This window comes from Copidosoma floridanum, unplaced genomic scaffold (genome assembly GCF_036245765.1).
Source record: "Copidosoma floridanum isolate Cflo_tuat_1 unplaced genomic scaffold, Cflo_Japanese_pri ptg000027l, whole genome shotgun sequence".
In the NCBI taxonomy this organism is placed as follows: Eukaryota; Metazoa; Arthropoda; class Insecta; order Hymenoptera; family Encyrtidae; genus Copidosoma; species Copidosoma floridanum.
In genome coordinates, this window is record NW_028321904.1 from 7,276,381 (window position 1) to 7,302,723 (window position 26,343).

General features: G+C 34.9%; 1 protein-coding gene across 1 annotated transcript in view; it reads left to right on the forward strand.

Annotated features, from left to right (window-relative positions):
• The window catches only part of mmd (disintegrin and metalloproteinase domain-containing protein mind-meld), a 2,100,572-nt gene extending 2,075,682 nt beyond the window's left edge, over positions 1 to 24,890 (forward strand). The window contains exon 27 of the mRNA XM_089595760.1: positions 24,476 to 24,890. Coding sequence (XP_089451886.1) covers positions 24,476 to 24,890 — 415 coding nt within the window. The remainder of the gene's footprint in view (positions 1 to 24,475) is intronic.
• Positions 24,891 to 26,343: the final 1,453 nt, after the last annotated feature.

The window sequence follows — 26,343 nt, forward strand, 5'->3', positions numbered from 1 at the left end:
GTTCGCATCACTTTCTCGGCAGGATTAGCTTGCGCGTGATATGGTGGAATTGTTGTATGTTTGATATTTGCGTCAGTGCACATTTCCTTCATATCTTTGTTAATAAATTCCGTCCCGTTGTCTGTTAGTATGTATTTGGGAGTTCCCCACCGATTCAAGATCAGTTCCTCAAACGCTTTCCTTACATTCTTTCCGTCTGCTTTGCGAAGAGGTCGCAATTCCACGTATTTTGTCAAGAGGTCCTGGAACACTATGACGTATCGGTTCCCAATCTTCGATGGTGGTTTTGGCCCTAATATATCCACGGCCACCACCATCCACGGATGTTCGATATTCCGTTCCCCCATCAGTCCTGCCGGGGCTTGCTGCAAGACCTTATTTTTCTGACATTCCTGACACGCCCTAACATATTCCGCGACATCATGGTAGCATCCTGGCCAGTAATGGTACATGATCAACCGTGCGTAGGTATTATTAACCCTAAAATGTGCCGCTTGAGGCTCTGCATGGACTTCCTGTAGGACTTTACGTCTTACTTCTTTCGGGAGAACTATCTTCCATGATTTGAGGTCGGGCATTACCAGGTCTATAAGAGCATTCGGTTTATGGTACCATAGTTTACCCTCGGAGATCTTCCAATTGGGAAATTTATGGGGAGTTCGCTTTACAGATTTTATTCGCCTTTTATACCTGTCATCGTCTGTAGGGGTCGCTGAGGTTATCTCCTCTATTGTAGCTACCTGGCCTTCATATGCTCGCGACAACGCGTCTGGAACCTGATGTAACTTCCCTTTCCTGTGCATGAATTTCACATTATATGCCTGCAGTGCAGTATTCCATCGAGCTAACCTACCCACTGAATCCTTGAGCTTGTTTAACCATAATAGGCTACTGTGGTCCGTGATTACCGTAAAACTTTCCCCTTGCAGATACCCTCTAAGACGATCTACCGACCAAAGTACTGCTAGACATTCTTTCTCCGTCACCGTATAATTTCGCTCGGCTTCACTCAAAGTCCTGCTTACATAGCAAATAGGGTGCTCCTCTCCATCGACTTTCTGAGTCAAGATCAGCAAGTCCTTTAATAAAACGCGAGTACCAACCAACCATACCAATAAATCGCTTCAGTTGTTTTAAGTTTACTGGCGCTAGGTAATCAACAATTGGTTTGAGTTTGTCTGGGTCTACCCTCAGTCCATATTTATCCACTTTGTATCCCAAGTATTTAACTTCGGCACAGCCAAATTCTGATTTTTCACGATTTATTAGTAAGTTGGCATCTTGTAAAGCGTTCAAGACAATTTTTAGCCATTTCTCATGATCCTGGAAGTTTTCTGTCACGACTATGATATCGTCCATGTATGTATAAACGTAGGGCTCCCATTCTGGCTTGATGATTTTGTCCATGATCGCTTGAAAAGTGGCAGGTGCATTCGTGAGGCCATAAGGCATCCGTGCGTACTGGTAGAGACCTCGACCTGGTACTGCAAAGGCTGTTAGCTCTTTGCTGCCCTCTTCCAAAAATATTTGATGGTACGCTTCGCTAAGGTTTATTTTTGAGATAAATTTTGCTTTGCGGAGCTTATCTAGAATGCCGTCTATCAAACGCATCGGGTATGCATTCTTTTTTGTGACCTCATTTAGCTTTCTGTAGTCGATGCAAAATCGGAATTTCCCGTTAGCTTAGGGGGCCAATAGTGGACAGCTGCACCAAGCACTTTCAGACTTCTTTATTATGTTCTCTTGTTTGAGTCTTTCGATCTCGTCATATGCTATTTGCAACACTTTAGGTGCATATCTCCGTGGTCGTTGTTTGATTGGTGCTTGTCCTTGTACATCTATCCAATGTTTTGCAACAGTCGTAACGTCCAGTTTTTTGGGACGTGGTGGTATCAGTTCATCCAAAATTTGGGTCAACTCATCTAATTCTGTAGGGGACAGGGAATGTAATCCTTCAACCGTTGCTGTGGCTGAACAACAAGCAGAATCCTCTGCTATTAGATAGAACTTTTCCCATGTCAATTTATCCTGACTCCATGAGTCAGTATTGTAATCTATCAGAAATTTAAATTGGCGTAGGAAGTCAATACCTAGAATTGCTTCGTACTTCAGTCCATCTGCCAGTCCAAACTCGATTGATTCCTCTATACGACCTATTTTAAAGTCTTCCTTAATCGTACCTTGTAACAAGATGGGCATACCATTTGCTACTGTTATTGTGGACTGACATGGATTAAATTTCTCCAATTTTTTTGAAAAATTGTTACCCAAGTAACAATGGGCCGCCCCACTATCAATTAACGCGGATACCCGTGTCCCGTTAATATATACAGTGAGAAAATGCCTTGAGTCGCTGTTTCATGACAATACTTCTAATATCCCATTAGCACCTGTAAGTGTCCACGGACTTATTTTGTTACCGTTTAACCTACCCGTATCCTTTGGCGTTGTGCCGCTATTTCCTAATAGCTGCCACCCCAAACGCCTGCTTCGCAATATCAGGGATAATACGCCACCACATATTCCTAAGCCTGTCGAATGCATTCTTTTTATATGTGTGCTAATACTTTTACCTAAATTAACAAGACTCGTGCATGTTTTGTCAATTTCCATTATTCGTTTGGGGACGACACTACATGCTCTCCCTACGAATCCTTTTATCGTTATGTTGCCTAACGTATACCCCCAGAGGATTTGCATGATGAGCCACCATAACTTTCCAATTATGGGTGTATATCTAGCGCATACTAACGAAAACTTATTAACTAAACTATTTACATGATACTTAACATCGATTGGTAACTTAGCTTTATATAGTATTTGAGCCTTTTGTCGGTTCGGAGAGGTAGCACCGACTCCTAACGCATCCCCTCCTACAGGTTTTCCGGCCTAGGAGCATCACAATTCCTACATCTGACTCTCTTGCTGCCAATCTTACCACACTTCCAGCAGTAGATGGCTTCCGGGCAATCCCTGCGCCAGTGTCCACCTTGCTTGCAAATAAAGCATGCGCTTGACTTCGTGCTCCTTTGCCCATCGCTGCTGGAGGTGTTTCCGTTGAGACCCTGCTCTGCCGTAGGGTTTGTTCGTGTGCATGCCTGATTTGATTGATCGTTAGTGCTAATTTTGGTCATTGATTCTACGTTTTTGATAGCACTTAGTGCATTATTATTATTTATTATGAAATCTACCGCTGCGACTTTCCTGGTTGTTACTTGTCGGCGGGGCTGGTATGCAGTAAAGGGAAAGAGAGATTCTTAAGGTCCGGGAGGGGGTCTATAGTCTTTATCTTGGCTTTTGATCAACTCTACTTCTTTACCTAAAATTAAGAAATCTGTGAAATTTCTAATATGGGCCCTGTTGATTCTGCCTCGATAGCTAGGATGTAGATTCCGATACGCTCTGTTTACTTGTTGCTCTAGGGTAAGGGGGGGGCTGACTTGATCCAAGAGAGTTCAAATTTTTAAAAGGTAGGCTGCTACTTCTTCGTTTGGCCCTTGTGTGCGCCTATCAATCTCTCTCAATAATCTCTCCTGTAGCTCCCCAACCCCGAACTGTAATCGAAAGGCATGCGCTAGTTCCCAAATCGACCGCCACAAAAATTTCTCTCTACGAAACCAGTGGTTTGCCTCAGCATCCAATACTGCAGGTAAAGCACGTACCACGTCCTCTAATGTTAGCCTATAGGTTAGCGTACATTCGCATAATTTTGCTATTAACCCCTCTGGATCGTCCCTACTAATATTACGGAATTCTATTCCCCATTTATGAAATATATCCACTGTTTTTAATTCACGTCTGAAATCTGTACTGCACCGTTGCCTGCTTGTTTCATTATGCAAGTTATCTACTTGGTACAGACTTGGCTGTCTGTACATTTGCTGATTTTGTCCGTGATCTGTTGTGTAATTCCTGGACGTTTCTAACTCATGCGCGAGAGGACGTTGTCGTATTCTATCTGAAGTGTAGTCTATATTCACGTACTGCCTAGATTCATCGGTATTCTCGAGGTTTATTGACGGTAATAACAGACTTGGATTCCGTCCGTACCCTCTTCTAGAAGCCTCGTGTAAATCTTGGTGTGTATCTGGGCGAAGTGACTGTTGTTGTGTCCTTCTTAGTTGATGTATCGTCGATTGGGCTTGTGGGCCCAACTCGCTTCTCAATCGATTCCCTCTTTCTATTTCTTCCGTATACACATCCTCTCTACGTCCTTCCAAGTCGTCATTTCCCTCCATACCTGCATCCCCTATGATGGCAGTTTGCCTTCTTCTCCTCTCTTCCAACAACTGACTTAATTCTACCTGACCACGTCGTTCCACGTGTGCCCTTCTAGTCTGGATGTCATCGGTAAGCAAATCCTGTTGGTTTCTGTTGTACGAACTATTAGAGTTATTCATTCCATTTGACGCTACTTGCTCATCTTGTGGGTTCTCAGACAATCTCATTAGTGACATTCGGTTCTGTAAATTTCTTTCAACTTGTTGTCTGACTACATCTTCAAAAGTATTCGTGTCCCTATTTAAAGTGTTTATCTCTTCACGTTCATTATTCGTATTTAATTGGACAATCGCTCTTCTTCTATTTATGTCAGTTATTTGCGGTAGGGGTGGGCTAGGTAATTCAAGCCTACCTGTAGGGTACAGTTGATCCTCTAAGTTAGACCATCTAGTCATCGGACTGTTGTAATAACGTTTCTCGAAATATCTTATAAGTCTATCCCTGACATCTGAGGACAGTCCTAGATCCACTAGGTTAAGATTTTTTAGATACTCTCTAACGTTTTCTTCCAATAATGCATTTACTGTTCGTTTAACTACTTGCCCCCCTGTTGTCAGGTCTAGTGACGCTAATTCGTCTCCTAATTCAAAAATATTATTAAAACTAAAATAAAAATCGCTGTTGTTGAATTCCATTGTTCTGTGCTTGTAGGGTATTTTATTCTGTAAGGTATAGCAAATAAAAAAAAAAAAGAAGAACGAGATAGAGTAGGAGAGAGAAAATAGAGAGAGAAGAGAGAGTGGGCTATTACTATATAACGGAAATATCACCCGTTGTAGCAGAGAGAACGAGAGAAGGAGACAACACAAAAAAAAAAATTTTTTTTTTTTTTTTTTTTCTTTTATTATTATTATTTAATTACGGGTGACGGTAAGGGTTTGCTGGTAGTGGTGATAGATAACGATTATGCATATTTATATATATATCTGTACTCAAAATATATTTATGGTACAATTAATCTGTTTTCAAATGAATATTTTAATCATCCACAAAAAAAATTGTTACTGTTACGTGAAATTAAACGTGTATATTTATAAATTATATATTTATTGTTTCCTGAGTGTATGTAAAAATGTGTGAATGAAAACACACGTGCTACAGTAGCAGCGTTTTGTACCAACAATGGCCGTCTACGTGCAGTGAAAGTAGTCTTCCCGCTTCTCTCTGCTAAATCCCTTTACGCGGAGAGAACGGTGTCGAGCGCCATTTTGTGATACGGTAGCCGGGGATTACGACTAGCGTGTCTGTGTGTGGTTTCGACCTTAATCTTTTTAACTGATAAGTTATAGCAACAGTCAGTACAATATTATATTTAGATTCTACTAGGGAAAGGGACCGGGATTCAGCTGGCAGTGTACAGTGCTGACTGCAGCAGCATGTAGTGCAATATAGCAAGTATTGTGGACTAGCTTTTTATGACCAATGTAACGGCACTAGTCTGCTGCCACTACAATTAGCACGGCGCACCTTCAAGCAGAAATAACACTTTGCGTCTGGTTGTGAACTGAGCGTTTATTAAAATCCACCTAGTTACTAAAATATAAGATTCGATTGGCACAACACAAGGACGCTCCCTCTGATGTGGCTTACTAGTCTATGTGTTGCTATACGTTACTAACTTCCGTAGGGGTGCTTCGGGTTGACTCTATTTGAACGTTTAGGGATGGGTAGTTATGGGAGGACCACTTTCACTCACTGTATGCACAACGCTAAGATAACCTGGCGTCACCTACCAGTTCAATATTTTGGCCGGACTAATCGTCTTGTTCCCGAAGATGCTGCGTGCGTCACAGGCAGCGGAGAGCTTGGGCGACCTGGTTAACGTCGTCGAGGTTGTGTGTTGGCACTAGCTTGCAGTGTTGCGACTACTAAGTGGCTCGGCAGGCGAGAGTCTAACGATGCCACGTCGTGCAGCACCAGTACCAGCCTCGCAGCGAGCCCAAGTGTCTATCCTTGTCTCGCCGCGCAGGCGCAACGTACTCTCTACGGTCTGCCACACACACCACCCAACACGGCCTCACCGGTCGACCACCGCTACCAAGCTATCTCCCAATACACTGACAGCTATCGCTCACGGACATACAGCCTACTTTCATGATATTTCTCATGCACACATTACTAAGGTGCCTTTGTAGGACCACGGGTGGGAGAGTCAAGACGAGCTCTTAGATTGTTTGTATTATTACGGCCTCCGGGCCTTGTATCGCGATTCTGCGTGTTATACTTAGTAAGCCACGTACACGAGGGCAAGAGAGAGCTATCTTTGAGACTCTCGCCGTTTATTCGCGATGATAAGGGCTCTGTGACGTGCTTGTACACACCTTCGCTTCGCTACGTCACAAATGTTACAACAAAATGATGATTATTGTTTCTTAAAAATTTGTAAAATACTTCACTGATATCGTATTGTACCGGTGCTTTCCTGGACGGTTGTCCTTAAATGGGTTTTCCCTTTTTTTCAAAACCAAAAACTTTTGCACATGTTCCAGGAGACACGATTTTATAAGAAGAAATCCCCTTTCAGCACAGTAAAAATTCATTTGACAAAATCGTCCTTTTGTTGTAAAGGCATCGTACCAGTGCTTTCCTGGACGGTTGTCCTTAAATGGGTTTTCCCTTACCTTCAAAACCAAAAACGTTTGCTTATGGTCCAGGAGACACGATTTTGTAAGAGGAAATCCCCTTTCAGTACAGTAAAAATCTATTAAACAAAATCTTCTTTCTCTTATGATCTTAGCACAGATAATAGACCTTTTATAACATTTAAAGGGGTCTCATAGTTTAATTTTCTAAGTAACGTAATTTTTGGGATATCGAGTTCTTTAGACACTTGCTTAAAATTTTTTTTTTCCCCCCGAGCAATCAGAGCTTGTTGAAGTATTTCTCCAGTGTAACTGCGCTGAGTTTTAGAGATTTTTTTCTTTGCATTTTTTGGCTTCGGCTTCGACTTCGGCTTTGCTTGGCTTTTCTTTCATTTCGACTATGATGACTTGTCACTTGTTTTCATCATTTTTGTCATTTTTTAACGCTTAATGGATAAGTAATAAGAACGAATGCCACACAAAATGAATGCAGGCACAATCACACTTTAAGGTTAGAATACTTACCTCTGACTTTACAAGTTAAAGAGTACAGCAAAACAAAAGTTGTACCTTATATATAACCAACGTACGTCAAAATTTGTAAGCACAGTTAATACCTTATTAATATCTTGCTGACGGTTATTCAATAAAAATACGACATAAAGATTTTATCAAAAAAACAACACGGTTCAAGATTAGGCCGACTTCTGCTCCCCGAGCAATCCGAGACGCCTAAAGCGGCTCCACTTTTGGGTACAGATTTGAAAGTGGAAGGGGAAGTGGACCACCTAATTGATTAAATAAGTAATTGATATTTTACTTAATACCATTACAGAATATGTTTTTTAAGGGCTCAGTAATCGTATAAGAAATTGTAGCTGGCAGTATTAAGTTAACTGAATCTAAGGTATTAAAAAATACGACTTTGACTCCATGTTATCGATTGACGATAGTCCATTGTTACTACTCACAGTTTTCTTTTAATTTATTTTCTAATAAAGTCATTGTAAGTGTTGACGGTGAAGAAAATATGATATAATATACTCCAGACGTTACGAAATATTATTGTATTTTTTTTTTTTTTATACAGTTGTAATTCATAGTCATAATTACAGTTTTTTGTAGGTGGTCCACTGGTCCAAAATCTTGCGATGGTCCACTACTAGGTCTTTTCTCTTAAAAAGGGGATAATTATAAAGATAAAAAAAATACTGTGCAGACCTTTACATGATTCCACTATGTTATTTATATATAACAGCAACCAATGTCAGCATATATTACTTTCCACAAAAGAGTGTTCATATTTATACGGGCAATCAAACAGTAATTTAACAGCGAAATACAGCATATTAAATGCATTATCCCATATCAAACGCTATTTTTCTCATAATTTTAAATGCACTCGTCAAAACACTACAAACATTACAATCTAGGGGATGTTTACCTCCTTTTGAGTGCTATTTTTGATGGCGCGGGCAGTTATAAGGAGTGGCGTTGCCACGCAGTAGAGAAGCTCACTTTATAAGCAGACTAACTACAACTTACTCTTGCACTGGTAGATGTGCGCACGCATGTTTTGTCATAAGCGGAGTGTCTGCTAGAACTGCTTTCGAATTACCAAATTTTAAATTACCATTACTATTATACCTATTTTTAATTTAAGTTCATCAGGTGGCAAGCCTTTACAAATTTTGTTTAACATTTCTATGGAAAAATTTATAGAAATATTATAATCTTATTTATCAACACCTTTGCAGGTTGCAGTACTGATGATGTAATAAGTTTTAGTTTCTTAACTTAATGAACTTAAAATTTTATTGTATAGAAGAAAATTCATTTATTATGTGAAGTTAGTATACAGTTGCGATAATTACCAAATATTTTGTTTTGGTACAGACATCATCTGTTATCCAGGATTTGGAAATGTTAAATGTTTCTATGTCTCCTTCTTCAATTCTTCAAAATGATTTTGGAAATTCTTTTTTACTAGAAGAAATTTTTTTTGTTAATTTTAAAATTTGAAGCAGTTTCATATATATGATGATTTAAAAGTTGATTTTATTATCGTAGTTCTATCATAGCTATCCTCATCCACTATCCGCTACTCCTAAGCTTCACGATATGATTTATTTAAAAGTGAAGTTCTTAACCGATTCAAAAGTTAGAGGGTTGTTACGCAAAGCTCGCAGGGGGCCGTTTATATATATATATATATATATATATATATATATATATATATGTGTGTGTGTGTGTGTGTGTGTGTATTTATATGTAAACGGTAAATGTATATATATATAATATATATATATATATATATATATATATATATATATATATATATACACACAAACACACACATTTTGTGTACATGAAAATAATTATTACCCACAACTTCTATTCAATTTCTTCCAAAACTGAACCAATTCTAACTTTGAAACTTCACCTATCGACTTACTACTTGTTTTATTTAGTTCGAAAAGTCCTAAAATATTATCTGAAAAGTTTTTTTCCTAAGCTTTCAAGTAATTCTTCGTTTTTAGAAAGAGGAGCAATGAATAATGTAAACGATGGAGCAGGCTGCCTGTGGGTGGAAGTTTTTTTTATTTTCCTTTTTTTTTAGGCAGTTGAAGTTAACTGCACTAGGATTCAATGGATTTAAGCCACAGACTTTGAGACTATGTTGTACATTGTATTGTCACCGTAAAATCGTTAGAATCTATAGCTAGTCTTAAAACTTGAGTAAACATTTCTCTTTTCAAATATACAACTTTTTGCTTTATTCTTCACATTGTGCTAGATTTTTTATATTTATCCTTTAATAAACGAAAGAGGGAAGCGTCCCTAGTTAAATCAAGTGGGTAGCGTTGAGATACAGTTTATTTAATCTATTTCATGTCTTTCGCAAAATTTGACTTAAGGCAAAGAAAAGTAAGAGGAACGCCTATCTGCGTATAATATTACAGAAAACTGATAATCATTGTTTTTTTAATAATTGTTAAATACTTTACTGATACCGCATCGTACCGGTACTTTCCTGGACGTTTGTCTTTGAATGGGTTTTCCCTTTTTTCCGAAACCGAGAACTTTTGCACATGGTCCAGGAGACACGATTTTGTAAAAGAAAATCCCCTTTCAGCACAGTAAGAAATCCATTTAACAAAATTGTCTTCTTCTTGAGATCTTCGCACAGTTGGTAGACCTTAGATAACATTTAAAGGGGTCTCAGTTTAATTTTCTGAGTAACGTTATTTTTGGGATATCGAATTCTTTGGACACTTGCTTAAAATTTTTTATCTCCCCCCGAGCAATCAGAGCTTGTTGAAGTATTTCTCCAGTGTAACTGCGCTGAATTTTAGAGATTTTTTTCTTTGCATTTTTTGGCTTCGGCTTTGACTTCGGCTTTACTTGGCTCTTCTTTTATTTTGACTTTGATGACTTGTCACTTGTTTTTATCATTTTTGTCATTTTTTAACGCTTAATGAATAAGTAATAAGTACGGATGCCACACTAAATAAATGCAGGCACGATCACACTTTGAGGTTAGAATACTTACATCTGACTTTACAAGTTAAAGAGTACAGCAAAAAAAAATGTCCTTTATATATAACCAACGTACGTCTAAATTTTTAAGCACAGTTAATACTTAATTCATATCTTTCTGACGGTTATTCAATAAAAATACGAAATAAAGATTCCATCAACAGAACAACACGGTTTGAGATTAGGCCGACTTCTGCTCCCCGAGCAATCCGAGATGCCTAAAGCGGCTCCACTTTCGGGTACAGATTTGAAAGTGGAAGGGGAAGTGGACTACCTAATTAATTAAATAAGTAATTAATATTTTACTGAATACTATTAGAAAATATGTTCTTTAAGGGCTCAGTAATCGTATAAGAAATTGTATTTGGCAGTATTAAGTTAACTGAATCTAAGGTATCAAAAAATACGACTTTGACTCCATGTTATAGATTGAAGATAGTCCATTGTTGCTACTTACAGTTTTTTTTTCAATTTATTTTTTGATAAAGTAATTGTAAGTGTTGACGATAAAGGAAATATAATATAATATACTCTAGACCTTACAAAATATTATTGTATTTTTTTTTTTTTTTTGTACAGTGGAAATTCATAGTCATAATTATAGTTTTTTATAGGTGGTCCACTACTGGTCCCAAATCTTGCGATGGTCCACTACTAGGTCTTTATTCTTAAAAAGGGGATAATTATAAAGATAAAAAAAATACTGTGCAGACCTTTACATGATTACACTATGTTATTTATATATAACAGCAACCAATGTCAGCATATATTACTTTCCACAAAAGAGTGCTCATATTCATACGGGCAATTAAACAGTACTTTAACAGCGAAACACAGCATATTGAGTGCATTATTCCAGATCAAACGCTTTTTTTTGCATAATTTTAAATGCACTAGTTTATACACTACAAAAATTACAATCTAGGGGATGTTTACCCCCTTTCGAACGCTATTTATGATGGCGCGGGCAGTTATAAGGAGTGGCGTTGCCACGCAGTAGAAAAGCTCACTCTATAAGCAGACTAACTACTTCTTACTCTTGCTTTGCTAGACGTCATGCACGCATGTTTTGTCATAAGCGGAGTGTCTGCTAGAACTGCTCTAAGGGTACAGTTCCACGTCACCTAATGAAACGTGCAAGAGGAAGTCACATCCATGAGCTTATGAATCGAGTCTATCCTGCTGCAGCATGGATTAACTGTAGGACGTTTAGCAGCAAATATTTACTATGACATAATCAAGCAATTACAAGATTACTAATTGTCTTGTTTTAACATGCTTATTGGATATCTACAAGAAAATTATTATGAATTTTGTCAAACTCAAAAACTTCAGAAAACTTATTTTCTGCTACAGAAGCTGATACGTTTCTGTCCTGATGATTTTAAATTCAGCTAGTACTTGAGAGGCACTTTCCGGGCACTTGGTGGGCACTTGGTGGGCACCTAATGGACACTTGTCAGATATTTGCAGGGTACTTTTGGGGTCTTGTATGCCTGCTAAGTGGTAGCCAAGTACCCATTAAATGCCTGCCATATGCCTTATTAGTATCCGCCTAGTTCCCCGCAAATATCTTTCAACTACCTGGCAAAAACTTGCAAACTGCCCAGCAAGTATTTGCCAAGTGTTCGTCCAGTCCCTAGTTGTCACCTCGTTGAAAATTTTCAGGGCAAAACGCATAAGCTTTTGTAGCAGAAAAAAAAAGTTTTTTCAAGTTTTTTAATTTGACATGATATGTAATAACTTTTCTGTAGATGTCCAATAAGCATGTTAAAAGAAGACAATTAGTAATTTTGTAATCGCCTGGTTATGTCATAGTAAACACTTGCAGCTAAATGCTCTAGATTTGGTCCATGCTGCAGTAGAATAGACTTAATAAGCGTACGGGTATGACTTTATCTTGCACGTTTCATTTCGTGTTGTGGTACTGCATCCTTATAGCAGTTCTAGCAGACGCTCCGCTGCATAACAAAACATGCGTGCGCACATCTACCAGTGCAAGAGTAAGTTCTAGTTAGTCTGCTAATTGACTGGGCTTCTCTACTGCGTGGCAATGCCACTCCTCACGATTGCTCGTGCCATTATAAATAGCGTTCTAAAGGGTAGAAACATTCTCTAAATTGTTATGATTGTAGTTTATTGACTACTGCATTAAAAATTATGCAAAAAAAAACGATAGATTTGGGATAATGCACTCAATACGCTGTATTTCGCTGTTAAAGTACTTTTTGATTGATATGTATATATATATATATATATATATATATATATATATATATACTTGCCATAAAGTTTAAGAAAAAAGTTTCTGACATGCTTTAATTTTTGTAATGATACATCCTATTGTTAGATTACTATATAAGAAATATCTTGAATCATCATTTAAACAATATTACCATGAAAGTTGTGATGAATGATGAAGAACTAATAACGTTAATTTCATTAACTAGGGTACATCAACTTCAAAAGTAGCTTATGATATTTTATGGTAGTGTCTGTAAACTTTTTGGCCTTTTAAATTATCCAACTGTGTAAGTCGTATATGGGCAAATCCACCAAACTTTTAACCTTCGTGATCCAGAGATTGAGCTTGAAAATTTCGTATTTAATTTCATAAACGAGTCAAATAAGTTTTTATTCACGATTACTCACCTGAAGAACAATGGGTATGCACAGATTCAAGGCCATAAATTACTTTTTTCTTTTTCTATAAGCGATTTAAGATGCAAAAACACAAAATAAGCGATTGAAGCTCAAGAAAAATTTCGTATTCTTAACAACTTTGTTTGCGTGGCCCGCAATATATTGGCCTTAAAATACCGACTTTTACTCGTTCGAACCTTTCTACAAAACATATCAAAGGCTGAATAGTGTGCCCTCAATGAGAAAAAAATTATGCGTATTTTTTTGAGTGAAGTCAACTTTTTAAAAAAATCATTTCAGTCTCTTCTTATGGACTTTTAAGACGCGGCCCTTCAATCACGGAAAAATTTTTTATTCAATCTTTAAATACTTGGAAAAACAAAAATTTCAAGCCCTGTCTCGATGATGTGCCCTACATTCATAAAGAATACGAGCACTTTGAAGTTGTAATGAAAAAACGAAACTAGTTTTAAAATAACATATTTTTTGATGGCACATCGAAGATTTTACGTGAAAAAGGTCAATATAAGTTGTTACCACTGTATTTTATCATGTTCAATTGAAATATAAATGGGCCATCATTATATTTTTATTAAAAAAAATTTTAACTTGTTAAGGAAACTCATATTTACTCCTCATAAATTTATAGTCCTGGCGCACTGTCTGACCCAGCTCATTTTTTTGTTGTAAATAATATAATTCTAGAAAAAAATAACCGATTGTAATAGTTCAAAATTCTACTTGCTGCTGAAGTAGAATGTAGATGTAGTAGTGTAGATTATAAAGTAGCAAGTAGTGAAGATTATAAAAAAATGGTCAAAAGCAGGAAAATAATTTTTAGTCGTCGAAAATTGGACGTGATGTTTTGACAGCCAGTAATATGATTGAAGTCGTTCGAGAAAGTGACTCAAAGGTCCAAATGTTTTTAATTTCTGAAAATGACATAAAAAATATTGAAAAATTATTGGAAAATACCAAATTGCAAGTGGCACCAAATACAATGAAAATTCACCAAGTAATATGGACAGAACAAAGTGAAGATGTGATATTTTTAAATTATTTATCATGTTTAGAATGTGTTAAGAATCCACCATGTAAACATTATAGTTTAAAACCTCACTCTGTTATGATTACAAGTATGAAAAAAAAAATAAAAAAACAAACCAAAAGCGAAGTTGAAGTTAGTAAAGTCGTCAAAATCCGCGCGTTAAGATCAAAAAATGTAATTCAGACAAATAAATAAAAGTGTACATGAAACCATATTTTTGTTATTTATTACAACATTTATAATTTAGACTTATTGAGTACATTCAATATTTGCAATGTCTATTCATTATTATCACTATAAGAGAAATGGAAATTTTGAAATTAATCATATTTGTCAATCAATTAAAGATTTTTTACAAGTCATCGGTTTAATATTAATTTATAAATATTTAAGGTATTTTTTATTTATTTAATCAATAAATAATGTTTTTTTTATAATTTAAACAGATTGGAGTAAAGAAATAGACATACAAAAACAAGGGGAAAAAAATTTAAATCAATAAAAAAAAATCATTTTAAATAAGGTACTAAACATTATTTTTATGAATTTACACCGCAGGAAAAAATTTTTTAGTACTAGGATATGACTTCTAACTTATTTTAAACTCAAATAAATATTATTAAATATCAGCAAAAAAATAATAATGCTAAAACGACGAGAAAATTTTTTCATTCTTAGCGTATGAGAGTTATGTATTATTACGTCTTCAATTTGAATGGCCTGGAGGTAAAACTAAGAACACCAACAATTTTTTACTAATAATAGGTATACAAATACATATATATACAAAATTCCAATAGTGTGCCTTGAAAAAAAAAAATTAAAAAAAAAAAATCTCGAAATTAAAGGTTTGGTGGATTTGCCCATATGCCATACAGCAATTGGAAAGCAGTGATAAATTTACCTTCAAAGCGACAGTGGTATTTTTCCTTTCGGAACAAATTATATTTGACGTCAAACACTGTCTATTACGCTATAATCAGTTCTTCTAGTGACAGATAGTATGTCGTAACACACTTCTATGAGTGCTTTTAGACATCCGTGAGGTCGTCTTTAGAGTGTCCTTAAAATTCAATGTTCCACCGAACCAAAGGATCTAGCGTGCACCTGTTGAACCAAATGTGTGACTTGCGTTGGTGTGTTAACATTCTCGCACCTGCTACTGTCATCCCTTGTTGTCCGTGCCTAGTCTCAGAATGAGAAATGTCTTTACGAGCTTACTTCACCTTGTTCTAAATGGCCACTTGGGACAAAGAAGTAATAATCTCGAGGCTCTGCGGTGAATTTCTAGTTGTGTATGGAGAAATGTATGGGGAAATTACATGAGCGATGGCCATGTATCTGTTCGTGAAATTGGCTGTTACTATTGGTTGGCAGTATCCACATAGTTGTAGAATTCATCAGTATGTGAAAAAGTACATTTAGCGCTTCGAATGTGTGTATTTCTTGAGTCAGTCAGGGTATCATGCTTAGGTTGCGTGAATGGATTGTAGTATGTACTTAGAGTATACTTGGTGTATAGTAGGGTATCTTGAGAAAGTAAAATGGCACTACGGGATTAAGTTTACTTTTACTTCTTCGTTGCTATAAATGGTCGTCTGCCTGACTTATAATGATAAAATGTTATGGTACCCCTGTTGGGTACCAATAGTGTATACCAGTCACCAAGACTTCCGGGAGATGATTGGTAGGATCTCCATCCATCCATGCCATCTGACATTCGTTTGCAGCACTATGTTCTCTATACCCAGCTCCTAAGATAGCTGTTATAGTTAAGTACTGAATTTACCTCTTCGTTTAGCCCTAAATCTCTATATTTCCTGTGTACGACCCCTATACTTTCCCTGAAAGCCCGTTGCTACTATTGTGGGTACCAAGTTTGCTCCAGGGTTGAGCAGTGGATTTGCTGCTAATACGTTGAACGATCTATTGAAACAATCTTGAATTATTGTCTGTGCTGGCCGCTTACATGTCCTCATGTAGACTTGCGAAGCTTGCTTATATGTGTACGCTAGCGTTTCATGCCCATTGCGTACTATTAGTTGCATTTCGACGCAGTTATTTTACATTTCCGCACGCTAAGGATTGCAAAGTACCTGACTGCTTACATCTTTGCAGATTTTTTGAATTAAAGGTGCTGAAGTATTAGTCCAATTAATTAATGATATATTAGTATTTGCTTCTAATGATTCATTATTCACCTTACGATGCAAAAATCGGGTTTTACGGAACAACATCGACTTTTTTATCCTATAAACTTGCTACTAGCCTTATATATTTTTATTGGGAAACCTACGCAATGTAATAATTGCTTTTAAAGTTGTCCCATTACTCATAAGTCTTCATTATGATAAATATTAAAATAAATTTCACCAGTATGTTGATTAATCGCATCAGCAATGTATATTCTCATCTCTTGGCCCAGTGCTTTAACTTAACCCCCCCCCCTGTAAAAATCCTACAAAAAGAAGACTTTTAGTTTTCTATCACCGCCGTCATGTTTGTTTACCTGTGCTAGCCTACTGCTAAAATTGTAAGGGATTTTAAACGTTTGTCCACTCTGACTCACTTAAATATCACCAAGAAAATGACAGTCCACAGCAAGGGTACTTACTCCCAAACAAAAAAAATCTGATAATTGAATTTGGCAAGGCAATATATATATATATATATATATATATATATATATATATATATACTGTGCTTGTGTTATTTTAGGGATTTTTCTACGGTCTTAAAAGTAGCGTGATAAATGCAATAAACTATAACAGTGATTTTTCGAAGTTATCCAAAGTTATACACATACGAAGTTCAACATATCTTTACTATGAATATGCTGTTATGTAAAAATAAAACTTTTGATCTACTTTCATTTTTCTACTGTGCAATATGAACATTCATGTCTACATGGATTTCTAAAGATCCAGGAAAATTGTGAAATCCAGGAATAATCAAGAAAATTTTTTTTTTTTTACATCACGAAAACCAGAAAAACTCAGGAAATTAACAGTGAAATTCTGGAAGAATAACTTCTTAAAAGTTAAATATCTTTTTACACATGAAAAAACGAAATATTTACAGATGAAAAACTTGCCTTTTTAGTGTGATAATCAAAATTTAAAAGCCAAAACCACTGGAATAAGCAGGTATTACAAGCAAATGACCCTATTTAAAAGTCCTCAGACATAGATGATCAAAAAAATATTTAAATCTATAGAATAAGCTATGAGGCTTACGGACGATGTATTCTTAAGTAACTGTACCTTGAGAACAGAATAACTAAGAACAAGTTTTTGTAGTATGTCAGGTCCCAAAAATTACAGTGCTTGATCAGTCGATTGACGAAAGCTGAGCCAAAAAAAGCTCTTACCCTGTCAAACTTAACAATTTTGTGGTATCTCCTTCGTTTAAGCCGTCTGAAGAGAAACATAAGCCTTAACACTAGTAAAAATTTGATCATAAACGACTGTAGCGTAAGCTAACTTTAACGTGTTAGCATAGCAAAGGACCTCAAGACTTAAATTACTTAACAAGTAATTTTTTTTGAGAAAAACGAATCTGATTTAACAAGGGAATTCTACTATACAACTTAGTTTCATTTGCAACCACTGATTGTAACAGTGGTTGATGGTATGAGATTTTCATGAACCATCAGTACTAGAACATGATTTTTTTGATATTAAGGCAAGAGAGATCCATCCAAAGGAATTAAGATTCTTTATCTCATAAGCAAAAAGGCTTTGTCTTTACTGATGACTCGGGAGTTTCCCATGAAAAGACTAAAATTGTAACTTATTACTGCAAGAGTTTAAAGCTTATGCAAGTATTGAAACTATTATTACTTTTTACGAGATCTTTGGACCAATCAACTTGAAAATTTTCTAGAATAGTGCACAAAATGTTTGAGTCATCGACAGACCATTTTTGCCATGAGAAGTCACGCAACTGTATTGGAGCTACTGATTCAACAATTTTAGTCTTAGTTTCTCTAATGGTATGACCTCCAGAAAGAGAATAATATACTTACAATTTCTTTTGAAAAATCTTAGTAGCTTAAAGGTAAGATGACGAGTAGTCATGAGCCAGCTATTGTAAGACCCAGCTAGCTGAATAAGGTAAGCTTGTTAACTTGTAGGTAATAGCGTGAATTAATACATTTTAATTGGGCCGTAGGACACGTCCTTCACAGAATACTTTGATAAACTTAGTCTTAAGGAGTTAGCACTATTTGCAACAGCATTTTTGATGTGAAGATCTTATGATGAGAGTAAACAGCTGTGTGAGGGGATAAATACAATGAGAGAACTCTGGACCTTTCCTCTATTACCTGTTACCCTAAGGCTAGTTAATTTTCTTTGCTATTAGCTTTGCTAATTGTCTCTTATCTCTTGTTTCTTCTTTTTATATTTCATCATTTTAATTGGCTTGCTTTGTTACAAAAAACATTTGAGTGGGCAAATAAAGTGTTGTTATTTTGATCATTAACGACATGAAATGCTTTTCACAGCCAACGTATGGCACAGAAAAAAGATTATCTAGAGCTTTAGTAGTATCATAGATTGTTTCAGAGTTAACTGCATCGGTATTGACGACCTTTAGCACTGAAAGCTCGAGATGGTTAATCAATGAAAATAATTGCACTGATGTTTTGACTAAGTACTCTTTAGACCTCATCTTAATTAATCTGTAGGCCTCAGTGCTTTTCTCTGACCCGTGTAATAGAGGAGACTCCGTGCAATCTTTACAAACGTAACGAGTTTTTTTCGTTTTGACGTTTGCAAGCCTTGTGCTTTTTTGAGCTACAAATCCACTAACATAAGCAAGAACGTAATCTGACGTCGAAAATTTAAACTAATCATGTTTTTGTAAAAGAATGGCAGCATCATTATTGAACTCAGCGTCTAATGCTTTGGCCAAAATGGTATCGATTTAAGCATTCCACTGTTGCAATTTATCATCATCATTCTCCATGTCTTTGATATTAATGAAAATATCTAATATTTTGCTGCCACTGACATTTGATCACTGAGGTGGCTTAATCAAAGAGAACGTAGTCACTAATTTATACATTTGTATAAATAAAGCAGAATCAGGGTGTTTATTGAACCCACAGCAATGTCTCATTAGCCCAAAAAAACGTTACATATTACATTATATCACGATTAGGAGAATAATAATAAATACATCGTGTATTTTGCACCATGGGCAAAAAAATATAAATTGCGTGGCTGACAGATGCGTTTTTAATATGCATGTACAAACTGAAAACGACGTATGACTTTATAGGGCGGAAAATACAGTTTTGCACCGTGGGCACACTTTGGTCCCGCAAATTATTTTGTGCCAGGTGTGCTTTATTTAGGCGGTGACATATTCAACAGCCTTATCAAATTGTACTTCGTGTCATCAGGAAAACAAATATCGTTCGCACCGCTGGTACAAACACATAAAAATGCTACCATTGCGCTATTTCTACTTGAATGAGCCTATGGTATGTCATTCACTTCTTTCTGGAAAGTATATCATAAGTTTAACGTATATGCGTATAACTTTGAAGTTACTTGTTGCCATTAAACAATGGAGCAGTCCATTTAATCAATAACAGTTAATAAATATTATTTATTAATAAAGTATGCCCTTACCAGAGTAAAAATTAGCAATTAGGAATCCAAGTATTTGTACTAGCTCAGTATAGGCATACATAATTAAAATACTAATTACCAATGCTTGCTCGGGTGGGAATAATTTATTGTAACTAAATATATTGAAGGAAAATCGGGTTTCCAATTGCCAATTCTTCCTCCCCTAAGGGCACATTTTATCGTTGAATAATTCAACAAGAAATTTGGTTCATAATCGTCGATACCCACTTACCTAAGAAAACATTTCTTTAACAAGTAATACTAAAAAGCAGTTAAGTTGGTAATTGCTGATGCTTTCTCTTCTAAGGGCACATTGTTATAATCAATAATACTTTCAACTGATGAGCGTCAGATGAGAAAGCAGCTGATAATTACCTTACAAATAAGCATAATATTTATCTAATATTCATCAAATTTCTCATGAATACTATCTGATTTTCAACCGACTATTACCTGATGTATCAGTTAATTATCAGGTAAAAATCAAGAGAATATGTTTTGAAATTGCGTGAATTTTGAATAAGCGTTGCTTCAAGTTTTTCTCGCCTTATATTTACAGTATAATTAAGCACTGTTTACAAAATTTTCATCTCATGATGAACTCTTTACGATAAACGTACCAGGTGATACTTAGATAAAAATCAGATAATAATTAATTAAAATTTTAGTAAAAATTAGGCTCATACCATACCAAAAAACAGGTAATTATCAGGTGATTTTTATCGGACACTTCATGACTAGGAAGCAATTAACTTTTTAACTGCCAATGCTTGCTCGCCCTAGCAAGCTTAAATACCACTTTACATTCTGTTAGATATAAAAATAAGAATTATTGATTAAAGTATCTGCCATTATAAATTAAACATTGAAAAAATTTTTTAAGCTATTGCATAGCTTTTATTGTGGGCTTTGAGCGTGAAGACTGAATCAAGAAATTCCGTAACAAAAAAAGAACTTAACACCCCCCCCCCCCCAACTCCTCTTACCATTAAGCTTGGCCGAGCGTTCGCTTAATGTGTATTTATATGGTACGACTGTACGAAGCTCGCACGAATCGAGACGAGCTACTCAGACATCGGATGAATACGTAAGCAGCTGTTTGTGAAAAAGTATGTAGGTGTGTAGGTATCTATCATATCTTTATAATGCCACTCTCTCTCTCACCACTTGTATGTGCTCTCCAACAGTATACATGTAGGTATAAATAAATATATATATAGGTGTATCTATGCGCAACACAATTATTAGTGTTTTCGACTGCTGAAGAAAACTAAACGTGATCGTTTCAGCTTACCGTCACTGAAACTAATGCTAGTCGTTGCTAAGTAGGTAGTGCACTGAAATTGGGTAGCGCGAGATTTGAAAATAAAAATCCTTATAAATAGAAAACAAACGTGATTAATAAGGTAATCCTATAACCTGATCAATTGGAATATTAATATTTACGCTGATAATTATTTAATAAACCAATTGTTGAATGATATTCTGTTTAAATATTATACATCATAAATAAAAGAATATTTTTATATTATTGTGAACATTAATTTTTTCATTTGCTTTTAGTTTTCATAATGCAGTGAGTAAGAATTATTTTATCCAAACGTCCTTGTGGGTTAATAATTTTTCTCCGCTCAAAAAAGTTGAATTGCATGGTCTACTAATATACAAGGTAAAAAGAGAATGCGTGAAAAAATAAGGTAAACTTTAAAAAAGTAAATATCAATAGATTTTTAGTATTCTTACCTGTATATTTAAAACCATAAGATTTTATTTTTCTAAATATACAGGTAAGTTTACGTTAATTTGAGGTTAACCATAGAAATAGTCAGTGTTATAAACAGCAGCAATATTTAGTAAAATAACCTCATTTATTGTTATTATTATTTTTCATTATTAAACTACATACAAGTATGACATCTTCAATTTGTGTAACTATTTAATTAGGATGTTACTAGTAAGAAAACAAGAAAAGATTTAAGACATTCAATCATATTTTTTACAATAAAACCATAATGATATAAGATTTTGCGATTTTCTTATTTTTGTAGTATTGACGTGTCAGAAATTAATCAATTATTTTCCCTGGTGGTTGAAATTAACCATCTTTGACTGTTTCATGAGCTGTGAAAATTTTTTTTTATCGGTCATGACGATGAAAAAGTGTAACTAGAATTACTATCAAAGAAGAAAAATACTGCACGAACAAAAAGTCAATACGTAGTTATACTTGCATAAGTTGATGCAAAATGCTACGCAATAGCTTTACCACGGCAGTCCCTGAGTGCCACATGTCTGGTTTTTATGCATCATTCAGAACCATAGACTCCAAAAACACTTGTACGGATTGTTTTAGGTAGTATAAATAAACCATTATTTTTATGCCTATTATTTTGAATTAACTGTTTTGTATTTTTTTGTTTCGACATCAGATTCGTAATCAGCGACCCTAACTATAAATGTATATACTTTATAATCTATTAAAATATTTTATTTTTAGTTTCATGTCTACTATTTTAGAACATTCATCTTACACTTTTCATTTATGACTTTAAATTTTTAGTGCGTGACCTTCAAAACTATTTTACACTACTTGTTTGAAAAAAGAATAATTCTATTGATTAGTTTGCTCGTCACTTTTGATCTACAATTTTTTAGGTTATTTCACATCAAAAATAAAACAGTGACACCTTGTGGTGTTAACTCTTAAAAGTATTGACAAATTTTTTTTTTTAACTGATTATGCTTGGGGCAAGTTTTTTGTCCTCAAAAAAGTTATTTTGTCTCACTGCGATGCCACTTATAAGGACTAAGAAGACAAAGTTATGGCGTGCGCAAACACACTGCCGCTTAGCAGGACTAGGAAGCTGAGAAAATAAGGAGCCATCAACATGGTAGTATGATCGTGTGAAGATCAGGACTAGAAGCGGCTGTAGTAATTTTGGCTCGTCGTTCCAGGGAATGGGGTGACAGTGGCTTGTTATCTGCGTTAGCTGTGGGTTATGGTCATCAGAGCTATTAACGAGGTTACGGTCATCGGCAATGTCTAAGTCGTCTGTCCTGACCACAGTATGCCTGCTCGTCTTGATGCAGACGCCACTACTGCTGCTGCCACTAATGTTACTGTGGCTGTGTTTTTTGCTTTTATTTTGTTGAATCGTTTTGTAGAGCTGTTTGCTTCTTTTCTGTATGTTTTCTCTTACCCACATTTTCGATCTTACAATATAATCTTGAGGTTCTGCACGAAAATGTAGCTGAAAAAACCAGCTTTGTGCAAAGACAAAAACAACTTCAGAATATTATTAAATGAATTAAAAATTGATTGTTAACTTGAAAAATGTCACTCCAAGTCACTGTCGTCTTTCAAAAACTCAACGTCATTAGAAGCGAAAATAAACTACACCTTTCCAACATCTTTCCAACGCTTGTCATTGACATTCAAACACGTTTTTTTATCCTAACATACTTACAAGATAGAAAACTTTCACAGATTTTATACTCAAATACATGCTCAATTGATCTGAAACAAACTTGTTGAACACTTCTAACTTAAAAATAAACATTCGGATGTAATAACTCATTATCTTTAAAGTTAGTTAAATGAGCGAAATAGCTTATTATTCGGATCCATTGCTCAAGAAAAAAGAATTCAGACTTTATTTTAATAATATTTTCATAAATTTTATACCAGTGGGTACACTTTTTGCATAGTAAGTCACTTTGGAACCTAGGGCAGAAAAGTACTTAAGGCTTGATAGGCGAAAAGTGTCAGTAACACTTTGTGTCATTGTTAAAAAAATATGATCGATGGCAACTTTGATTCTGTAAACTACAATTTTGTTTCTTTATGCAAAATATGTAAGATATCAAAATAAGTTTTATTTGATTTTTTGTGGCATATTGTATAATGAGTTTATATTTTAACTTGTAGCTTTTTTAAAAAGCCATAACTCACAAACTTATTATGAGCCAAAGTAGTCACTTTTTATTATACAATACACTTTAGGCTTTTGTGTTATAATTTAATAAAACTAAGCTTACATTCTGTACTAAAGTATTTTAATCCAGACACCCATGATTTCCTTATGTCCATTTAAATATTTAGAGTACTTTAGGCACTTTTGAAATAATCAGCTGATCAATAATTCAAATAATCTAAACTTTCTGAACAAAACATTTTTACAGCTGTTTGACAGGAGCAAATGACAAGTGTTCATAATAAAACACAAAAAACTGTCTTACTTGTTATGTCTTTACTTAAGATAAAGAAATTTTAACTTATAGATCCATGACTTTTTCTCTGTATATTTATCTTTGATCTAAGGAACCACATTTATTTGGTAAAAAAACAATGCATTTCAGTTCTATGTAACATTTAAACCGTTAGTACTTAGCTTAATTAGGACAAGTAAAACTAATTTTTTTAAATATTTTTTGCTGTTGTGAAGTAGACAATTAAGAAAATAGAAAAAAAATGCTTAATAAAACTATAGCCAGGTAAATGCACTCAAATTACTAAGCCTTTTTTTTACATTATTTTACTAGCTTAAAATAAGCCATTTTCTAATTTACTGTATTAAGGATTGTACAAACTTAACTTACTTGTTTTTAAAAATTTGTAATGAAAATATTTATTAAAGTTTACTTGAAAAAACTTTAAATATAAGTTTAAATTCTAAGTTAAAAATGCTAGATTTAGTTTTTTAGTGTTGTAAGGTTCGGATACTCTTGTTATTTTTTAGTGATTCCTTTATTCAAGTTCAACCACAGATAGCCCGATGGACGAGTGAGGAGGAAGCTCTACATCATTTGCAAGAACAACTACCTTTTTCGGCATCCCTAATGCTTAGTCTACCACAGCAGATTGCTCTTACTGTAGTTAATCAACGAGGAAATTATCGGACTCCACCAAATATTGAGAGCAGTAGTCCTGATAGCAACAAATTCAACAGTATTCAACACAATTGCCAAAAAAATGTGACGGATTTATGTAGAGATGACGTAACCAACACGTCGCACATAAATAATTATCCTTTTAAAGACAGTTTAACATTAAAATGCAATGACGATGATGTCTGTTTAAAAATAAATACTCATAGTGATAATGAAAATACTGCCCTAATATCATCTACAGAATTTGCAGAATATAAGCATTAACTTTTTTTGTTTTGTAGTTACGTAAGATACAAAGCTATATAAATATATAAACTTAAAACATGCATTTTATACTGAGCTGTGTAAATAAAAAAAAATTATAACAGTCTTCAAAAACAATTCGTTGAGTTTTCTAATTAAATAAGCACGAAAGTATCCCAATTTGCATGTTGTTTTATTTTTATAAGGTAACTTTAACATTCTAATAGTATTTTTTATACATATCCGGTGAGAAATCGTAAGTTGGCGATAGGTAACCTCTACCTAGGCATCATAGTTAACCTACCAAGATCTTAGTGGGGCCAATGTACAGTGTTAGATTACACCGTGTAACGGGGCATTAGGTAGCCCCTACATAGGTACCCTCGTAATGTGATTCTTAATATTAGGATATAATTTTTTCAGAGCAAAGATAACTTAGTGTAATAAAATACACGTAAAAAAACTTTTGTCATCAAAAATTAGTCAGCTCAGCGCCGTATAAAAATATAAATTAATTTCCTTACGATAAATGTACGGTTAGTACTCATTGTATTTGAAATTATAATGAACATTATACATAAGAATTGAAAATTTTAAATTAGTTTAAGGAGTTTGTGTCTTATTTACTCTGGATACTTTCCCACCGGTCGAATCCTTCAAATATAAAAAAACAGTTGTAAGACTACTCGAAACATCTTCTTCAAATGTATGTTTCTCTTTTGGAGTGTTGCTGACAGCAACTTGCCGTTATATATAAAAATAAAACAATCTCAAATTTTATGCTTTCGGACCTTTTTTTTGTTGAAACATAAGGAATTCTTTCCATCATTTTTCAACGATTATTTAACGAAGTATTTGAGCTATTTTGAACTGAAAATAATGCAAGGAGGTTACATTACATGTATTGATAAATACCCATTTTAGGATATATGAGTACTGAACTAAAAAAATGCAGTACAGCAGAACGCATTAACTAAGGTGTGCAAATGATATATATATATATATATATATATATACATATCCAGATTAAACGTACTATCATTGACTTATAGTCTCATACATGATACCTTGGTGTAAGTGTAAGTAGTAGAAAGTAAATAATATATCTAAATATAGATAACCTAGCTAGGAACTAGCTAGCGCCAACCTCATGCCCCGTTACAAGCCTACCTAGGCCCTACCGTGGCATCATAGATAGGCCCTACCTTGCCAACTAGGCAGCCTAGATAGAATTTTCGATCGGGTAATTACTATAATCACTCTAGTCACGGTAAGGTATCAGTGGAGTTGCAGTTCCATCGTACTGTGAGGCTTGGTAGCATTTGGTGGGTATAGTACATAAATGGGTGACTGTTCGAATCTTTCCATTTTTCCTGTGCTTTTGATTTTTGAGGATGAATTAAGGACGATAGTCACACATAGCATTTTTTGTAGGATCTTCTTGAAATTTTAACAGAATATTTGTTTCAATGTT